Genomic DNA, 9431 nt, shown 5'->3' with positions numbered 1-9431 from the left:
GTTTGTATAAAATCAAATATGGCCTTTAATGTTAATTCTGCCAAACCTATTCCCACCCAAGCCAACTCCTACAAAAGGAATAGGTGAGCATCAGAGGGTATGAATTCTCAGCAGTAATTACTGCAATATGATCACTCTAGTGACTTACTACCAGAGCTGCAATGTGTCTACAGAATTCAGAAAAGCATTTCCATGAAAATAACAATTTTAGTCAAAACCTTTTGCAAAACTGTAAGGTAGTGGCAATGTGAGCTGCCTACTTTGTCATTAGAACTGCTTTGCATTCAAATGTTGCTGTGCAGTTTCCAGCCCACCAATCTCTTTAGGCAACTATTCCTGCTTAGATTTAGGAACCGGGTCACATTTCCTGTCTTGTTACTTCAATCCTATTAATATCCTTTCACCTGTCACAAATCATTTTCTTTCCTTGGTTTGCAGTGTATTTTCAGGATTTTTTTAAACCAGTTTTTGTCCTGATCTTTTTTCTTTGGGTGGGTGGGTGGTTTGAGGGGTTAACAGGGATTGAATCCAAGGGCGCTTTTAACCATTAAACTCCATCCTCAGCCCTTTTTAAAAAAAAGTTTTATTTATTCATTTTTCAGACAGTCTTGCTAAGTTGCTTAGTGAATTGGCAATTACTGAGGCTGGCTTAGAACTTGCAATCCTCCTGCCTCAGTCTCCTGAGCTACTGGGATTACAGGTTCCTAATAATCTTTAAAATAATGGATTTGATTTTTATTTCTGAATGAGTTTTAGTACTTTTTTTTTTGGGGGGGGGGGGCTGGGGATTGAAGCCAGGGCCTTGTGCTTACAAGGCAAGCACTCTATCGACTGAGCTATCTCCCCAGCCCCCTGAATGAGTTTTAGCTCACCATATTTAAGATCATTTTAGAATTTCCAAGTTTTTAGTAGCTTAATAACTTAAAATTCAAAATTCACTTATGAATTCTCCAGCTGCTCTTTTATGAATGAGCCAGAAATTAACACAAGAAGATCTCACTTCCATTCCCATCAGAGATGGGGACAAAAGGAAGATGTGACTCATGTACACGTCACATTTTACTAAGACCAAGTGTTTGGGCTACAAATTAGAAATATTCTAAAAAATGATGCCATGGGCTTCATGAACCCCCAAAAACATGAGCACGTTTTCCACCCCTTCCACCCGAGGAAGTGATCTCGAATACAGAAGCTGGTACAGAAAGACATGGTACAATCCCACTACGATCCCTCACACGGCCCCTGCCCTTCACTGGAGGGCTCTTTAGGAAGAGAGGAGACGAGGGTGGGGATGGCACACGAGTGCTCTGCAGCACCTGAAGTCCTGGCTTAAGACACAAAAGGTCATAAATTTGAAGTATCAAAAAAAAAAAAAAGCAAAATAAAAAACAAGCACTGATGAAGAAAACCTCACCCTTTATCAGCATGTTTCCAGCTGGAGCTGATCTACTCCTCCCAGTGCAGCAGACGGAACAACTACGTGAACACACGAGACAGCAGAGTGCCCAGTGACCTAGATGGTGCCACAGGCGTACCATGAAGGCTCAGGTCCAAGATGCCACGTTTCGTCGTCTTCTCTCTCCAGTACATTGCTACTTAGAACAGTCGTCCTATGTAGCAGCACTTACAAGATGAAAAGCAGCCTGCAATTGTGGAGGATTATAACACAAAATTACACCTCTCATAATATGTTGCTACCAACTTTCAAAAGCAAGACTTCTTATAATTAATAATTTATAGAAACACATTTCTCTTTAGAAACCATATTTGCTATCATTATTTTTCTAAATCCTAGCGTAACATGAATGATAAGAATGCTTATTTGGCAGAAGTATCTCTAGCCCTATCTCCAAGGAAGATGTTTTAAATTATATCAAGATTATGACTCACTATTTCTCTGATCTAGTTTCTTACAGAAAGCGAAATATTCAAATGTATTCAAGCTGAATCATAACGGAGTTCAGTTACAACTAACTTTAAGGACTGCTTGGAACAAGCTGGCACAATTTGTCTCACAGCTTATATGTTTAATTAAGGTAGGTCTTCTAAGTTTCGAGAGGCTTCTCTTCTTAAGAAGCTCTCTCCTGCGTTTTCTGTGTCTGAATGCAGCGCTCTGCATACAGCCATTTACCTGTCACACGTGATATCAGTTGTATCACACAGCTCTAATCCCTCATGCCCACCTGCCCTCACATACAAAATTTAAAAGCAAAATTCCCAAAACTGTCTTTTGATGCAGTTCTCTTGGACAGCAACTGGAACATTAAGTCAAGAACATAGTTGATTTTACTTTTGCTTTATGACTTTTATTTTCAAAAACTCCAATAAATAATATCTCACCTTTGGTGGGGTTAGGTGTATCTTAGGTCCTGGGACTTAAATATCCAATGTGGAATTATGAAAAATGGTATGTACAATCATGTAAGAGGACTTCCTAATTTAATTCTTAAGCAAGTTCTAATCTTCACTATGACTGCTATTCGTGGTTCAGCTTAGACTTACAAAATTGACAGAAGCTAAATTCTCTTTGCCACCAAAATTACAAATATTAAAAAGTTCAATATGCACAGAAAGCTGCAGTAAAATTCTAAATTTCTATCTCTACATGCCATGATCCAGACTGTACCTAACAAAAACACGGTACATTTATATTGGAAAACAGGGTCCCATTTATTTGTAAGAAAAAGCTGGATCTCAGCATCCACCAGAGCAAAGGTCAATGGCAACCTGCACACAGGCCTCAGTTCCACTTCTTGCCAGAAACAAAATAGAATTTACATAAAAATAGATATAACCCCGATAACCATATACACCAGTATATGATCAGTGCTATTTACATTAAAAATGTTGCATTGCATAAGTCAAGGAATAAAATACCATCATGCATTTCATTTTAACTTTTAAGGTGAAAAATGCAGCTATAGAACTAAGTTTTCTTACCATGATTGTCCCGATATTTACTAAAGGAATTACATTCAAAGGTTTCTTGCTCACGTGTCTCCTTTGATTCCCAGCTATTAGCCTAAGTGTGACGCTGATTATGTCACTTAAGCAACAAGAAACTTTTGAATGACCTCTATTTTACTGACATACTAAACTAAAGTTATGGATACATAACCACATTGAAAGTTTTGTTGAACATGTGTGAAATAATCCCAAGAATTACAGTCTTCAAATGTAAAAAACCATTTGGATCATCAAAAGGAGCAATAAGGTCCTTTCAAAGTTTAATGTCACTCTTCAGACAAGTACAGACGTAATACACTTCTAAGAAAGGAACATTCTTTATCATTCTGCACAAATTAAAATACAATGCATTAATCAAAAGGGGAGCATCATATAATTGTTACATTAGACGAAGTTTTCGTCATTTCTTCTGGAGAATGACTCTTTATCACTTCTTTGATGAACTGTTCCAGTGCAGTGAAGTAGCCCTGGCACTGCCATGTGTCGTTATGAGTTCCATCTGGAAAAATGGCTAGCCTCTTAGTCCGAGAGGGGGAGAGTTCATAAAGTTGCTTCATCATTACTGGTGGAATCAGCTGGTCGGAGAGTCCAGAGATGAAAAGAGAAGGCATTCTGCACTGAGAGATTTTTCTGTAGGACAAAAATTTATTTTTGTAGCACCATAAAGGAAGGTATCGCATTGGAAAGAATGAAAATAAAGTGCTGGCCATATGTGGTATGCTTAAAAATGTGTTTCTCCACCATAATGGCTGAAATCCTAGTGAATTTTCAGAAGCCAAATGAATGGCCACTGCTCCTCCCAAGGAACGGCCAAAAAGAAAAATTTTTGTTTTATCAAGGTCGGGTCTAGTCATCACGTAGTCTAGCACAGCTTCGGAATCTAAATACAGCCCTTCTTCACTTGCTTCTCCTTCGCTTTTCCCATATCCTCGATAATCAACAAGCAAAAGATTAACTTTGAGGTTAACCAACATAAGCAATGCATTTGGTAACCTGTGACCTATGTTGCCTGCATTCCCATGAAAATAAATTATAGTAGGGGAATAGGGCGAATTGTCTCCAGTGTATCTTATTAAAATAAGATTTAGACGTACTCCATCTTTGGTTCTGATGAAAATGTTCTCATGTGGAATACCGGTGGGCATGGGGACATAAAGGCGTGAAGAGGACGGCTGTTCTGGAAAATAAAGCAATACATCCTGGAATTTATAAAGAATACCTGCTATTGATATGAATATTAACAAAAGTAAGAATAATGCCTCCATATAGATGAAAAGTCACTATTAAGGTAAAAGAGAAATACGGCAGAGCGCCCAAGACCACGAAGCCAAGGCTATTAGCCATCTTTCAACGAAGTTCCACAGCATCCAGGACTTTTCCATTGTAGCTCTCCGTAGGTATCCTAGAGAAAGAAAAAGAATACCAATAACTCTCCATATGCCTGTTACTCTAATGGACCTGTGAAACAATCACGAGGTATCCTTGGGAGCCTACATCACTCTACCCAGAAGCTGGCTGCTTTCCCCTTGTCCCATCCCTTCTCAACAGTCCCCAAACTAATGTACCCCTTCAGAGTTTTACTTGTGAAATGCAAATATTCACTGAAGTTATTCATTTTTTAAAAAGTACTTATTCACTGCTAAGTACTTTCATTCATGTGTTTTCACTGATGTGACAGGAAAATGGTTGATGCCATTCCCAATTTTGCAGAGAGGAGATAGAGGTTCAAGGACAAAAGTGGGTGTGGCCACAGTCCTAGCTCTGCAGGCAAAGGATCGAAGAGGCCAAGATGCTCATGGCATGTCAAAGGCTAAGCGATGTCCATCTAGGGCAAGCCTTATTACAAGAGGTAGCTGCCAGATTCTAACCCAGCCAACCCAAGTCAATGTAATTTATTTTCAATAACCTTTTTATATTTAAAATTATAATGGGTAAAAAAGAACCAAAATATTTCCTTCTATCTGAAGGTTTTAGTTAATCTTAAAATTAATCAAGTCTAGTATTATTTTTGAGAAAAAGTTTAATAATGTGTCTTTTAACACTGAACTAAACGCAAGTTTAAAGTTGCCAGTGTTGTGCGATGTGCAGGATCTCTTACACAACTCTTGTAGAAGTTCCATGATAGGGGTCACCACTGATTGCTGTAACATACTGTAAAGCAACATACTTGGGGGGATAATGTGGAGCAAATGCACAGTAATTCTCTGAGAACCAGAAGAAAACCAAAAAATGACTTAGGGAGAAAAAATTTTAAAAATATTACTGAAGCTTATAACAAACACAAAAAATATAAGAAAAACTACTGAAGACACTTTTCTTTGTTATAGACTAGAAGTCTACACATACGATCTTAAAATGGCAAGGCAGGTTATCAGGTTTCTCAGGTAATATTTATCTACTTAGGCTTGTTAACTAGACTTTTAAAAACACTAAATCTCATTTTATTCTTTAACAAAACCACAACAAAGAAATTACACTTATCTTTAACAAATAATTGTTACTGATTTTAAAATTTCATTGTATGCCATGAGCAAAAAATGTGGCATTTCAGTACATATAAAATTCAATTTAAAACAAAGAACATGAAATCAAGTTAAATTAGGTTGATTACTGAGACGAGCTGAGTGGTTAATAATTTGATTTCACTATCATTTCACCCAACACAGACTTTCACATTTGAATTCCTACTTAAATGAATCTTTTGGAATGTAAACCACAATACCACACTTTTCTGGATTCAGAGAAACCAACACTGCACCCCAGTTGCAGGAAGTTTTATTACAAGGGGCGCCACCTGCAATCAAGAGAAAGTCAAGTATGGACAGTAAATTTAAAATCCAAAACTAAAAACTTATAAGCAATGCCTGAATGCTGTCAGTATTAAACCTGCCTACAATCAGATTCAGAGACATAACAGAATCCAAACAGTACGCCTACTGTGCTGAACCGAACTGCTTGTTTTGACCGTTTTTGTTTTGTGGTGCTGGGATCAAACCCAGGACCTTGTCCATGCGAGGTGAGCTCTGTACCACTGAGCTACATCACCAGCCCTTGAACTGTTTGTTTTATAATCTACCATGTTGTTTGTCAGCAGCGTGGACACAGCTAATTTATTCAACTTATCTGGTCATTTCAACTTCGTATCTAACATCTACTTCATTTTAACTTTTTAAAAATGTAAGTGATATTTGAAGAATTCTGTGTCAAAAAGTTGTATTAAAGATATCTAAAAACAAACTTTATATGCTAAAATAAAATAATTTTAATTTTGGTACTATAATTTGGATTAAATTGTTTTGGATCATTTGTGTGTTTGTGTGCATGGTAGAGTCCTGCAATATATGGTAAGATACTATTTGTTTCTTTCCAGGACAGTGGTGCACGCCTGCAATTCTAGCAACTCCTGGAGAGAGGGAATCTGAAATTCAAAGCCAGCCTCGGTAACTTAGTGAGACCCTGTCTGAAAACGAAAAGGGCTGGGAAACAGATCAGCAGTAGAGTGCCTGTGGTTTCAGGACCTACCCCTGCCCCCAACCCCTAAAAAAAACTTTAGTAAAAAACGTCGAATTTTTACTGCATTTTTTCAAAGCTAAGCCAAAAATCATTTGTGAATTTATGAAACAGATATCAAAAATGAGTGACTCAAACATAATTTATTTGGTGATATATTAGGTAAAAGCACACTGAAATTACATCAACCTTAACATTTGTGCTGAATAACTTTTTATATATCACCTATTTTTAGTCTTAATATTCTTTTCAAGAGTGAAAATTTTTTTAAATGCCTGCATATAAGGTTGATCAGCAATAAAATGAGTAATAAAAGCATTTATAAATGTAAAGCTATGCTACTCTTATTTGCTTTGTGATGAGCATTTCTGGCTTTATTGCCACTGTCTGTTCTGTTCAAATTAACGACATCTGAATTTAGTGAGCACCTATAAAACAAGATCTATACTGGATAACCAGGGATGGGGTCTTGGCTTTCAAATCAAAGTTTTAACTAAAGAAGGGTTGTAACGCTAGAAATGTAAAGCTCAAAATACATGGATAAAGCACGTTTTAAAATTTAAAACACATTTATATCTGTGACATCTATGCAGTTAAATTTTCAACTACTACATTTTCAAAAGTTGTTTTTTCTAACCTCTTTAATGTCTAATTTCAGCAAATAATTCTGACTTTAAATCTTTAAGGCCAAGAACTGTTTCTCTTTTCACTACTGTATCCCTAAATGGCTACGAATACTCAAGATCAAAATGTTTTATGCATGAATAATCTAAAAATGTACCTCAATTATTAGGTTTCCAAGAAAATGTAGTAATATTCTAAGCCATGAGTATACATGTTTAAGACTGGATGTCAGGAACAAATGGCATATTTAGTTTGGTCTTTCACGGGTTAGGAATAAGAAATTTCGGGGTTTTCCACAAAATGTTCCAGAAAGGTCACTCCAAGTGACTGTGAAAGAACACCCAACCCTTGGTGGCTGCTGCACAACGGAGGTGGCCTTGGCAGCACGATCCCACCAGTGACAGTGACGAACACAGCTTTGAGAGCGGTTGGTGGAAGCGTGTCCCCTCTAGTATGCGCCCACGGCAGGGGGGGTCAGACTCACAGGCTGCGCTGTTTCCTCACACAGTGTTTGGCAGTAATGTCTCCTTCCTTCTCTGAATCATACTTCCACCTCGAAGATGCTATTAGAGGAACAGGAACTTACTATAAGGAAGGATTTTTATTTACTAAAACAGGTGAAACCACAGCAAAGCACAATGACTGGGTACCACGTGCTAAGACACAGCAGCCCCTCATAAAGACCCGGGTGTTCTGACGCCCTGGAAAGGAACACGACTGCACAGTGCCGCAGCCAGCACGGTGTGGGCTTTCTGTTCACATTGGTACTAAATATAGTGAAGGGTTAACAAAACCTTTCTCCTTTTCCATATAAAAATCGACCTTCACTTAACCCTCTGGCAGTTTCCCTGGAAACCTAAAAAAGGTGAGATACCAACTGTGTTTCTAAGCAACATTGTTTGTGGTTAAAAAAAAAGACTCCTACTGGTGAGCTACACCTGGATTACAAAGGCGTCCCCCAGCCTGTGCCAGTGGAAGCACAAACGGGGCTTCTGAGAAAGGAGCATGACCTGTAATCCTTGTCCTCTGCTGAGTCCTGGACTCAATACCCATGTGTTACAAAGGACACTGTTTTTTGAGATGCATGAAGCAGCTAATGAAGGTGGAACCCATACCCATTAGGTGTCATCTTGCCACAAGACCTGAGGGATCACCTGGGAAACACACACTTGCTGCGGGTTGATGTGCTGGGGTGTCTAGCCCTTCTCTTCCAACAGAGCAGAGGCTGAAAGATGGAGCTCACTACCGTACTTGGATTTTGTGAGTCCAGTGTCCAGCTGATCCCAAGACCTGGTCATGCAGGAAAAATGAAGTAATTAGTTGTCCCTTAAAGTATATCCTGTGTGGCAAAACTTTTGGAAGAGAATTATTTGACAGGCTCTGTTGCATGCTAAAATGTACTTACTGGTAACACCTTAGCCTCATACACAATCAAAATAAATAATGAGTTTAATATACTCAAAGTTAAATCAAAGTTTTTATGGAGTAGAAGGGCTGCACAGTGGGAGAAATAGCAGCCCTATTCTATGGAGATCACGTGACACAGTCGGTTAGTCACCTCTCCCCTTCCACCCTCTGCATCGCTGTGTAAGTTTAACCTTACCCCTGCATCTTGAACCAACAGCTGACTGATCCCCATTTCTCAATTCTGCCTTTGCCCTGTTATCAGATCTTATCTCAAATGTCAAATAACTCTAAAACCAATCAATATGTGGTTTCAACAACTCCCAGTTAACTCCTTCAGCACTTGCTTGAGAACCCAAAGAGCAAGCTCTTCCTGTGAATCTCACAGAGTATACCTTGCTTGCTACTATCCACACTAACCTATCGCCCTCCACGCAGGCATTTTTCCAAGGTCTCCTCCTGTCTTTCAGGTTCCCTTGTATTACCATTTGGATCTGGACTGTACCCCCAAAGTGTTATGTGTTCAAGGCCTGGTTGTGAAATTGTGGTGCTACAGGGAAGGAGTGGAACCTTTAGAAGGTGGGGACAACTGGAAGTGAGGTCACTGGGAGGTGGCCCAGGAAGGACCCCTAGGCCTGACCCTCTTCTCTCACTCCTGTTTCACACTCAGCATCAGGTGAGCCGTCTCCTCCACCAGGTGCTCTGTGCCATCACATGCTGTCTGCCTCTCCACAGGCCCAGAGCAATGGGGACAAGCAACAATGAACTAAGACCTCTGAAGCCATGAACCACAAATAAATCTTTCTTGAAGGTTATTCCCTCAGTTATTCTGCTACAGGTAAAGAAGGCTAACTAATGTACTCGGCTTTTTCAGTGATTTCACTTTCTCATGATTTCAATTATCACACCTGTGTATGAGTTAATCC

General features: G+C 38.9%; 1 protein-coding gene across 1 annotated transcript; it reads right to left on the bottom strand.

The window, feature by feature from the left end:
• Nucleotides 1–852: 852 nt before the first annotated feature.
• On the bottom strand, nt 853–4365 carry ABHD13 (abhydrolase domain containing 13). Its single transcript, XM_079137027.1, is given in 3 exon segments — nt 853–4217; nt 4219–4253; nt 4256–4365. Coding segments are annotated over 3 exon segments (1011 nt in total). The 5' UTR covers nt 4350–4365; the 3' UTR covers nt 853–3335.
• Between the last annotated feature and the right edge of the window lie 5066 nt (nt 4366–9431).

Source organism: Sciurus vulgaris (assembly GCF_902686455.1).
Source record: "Sciurus vulgaris genome assembly, chromosome: 4".
In the NCBI taxonomy this organism is placed as follows: Eukaryota; Metazoa; Chordata; class Mammalia; order Rodentia; family Sciuridae; genus Sciurus; species Sciurus vulgaris.
Note: the sequence above shows the minus strand (reverse complement) of the source record. Positions and strands in the feature narration are given on the sequence as shown.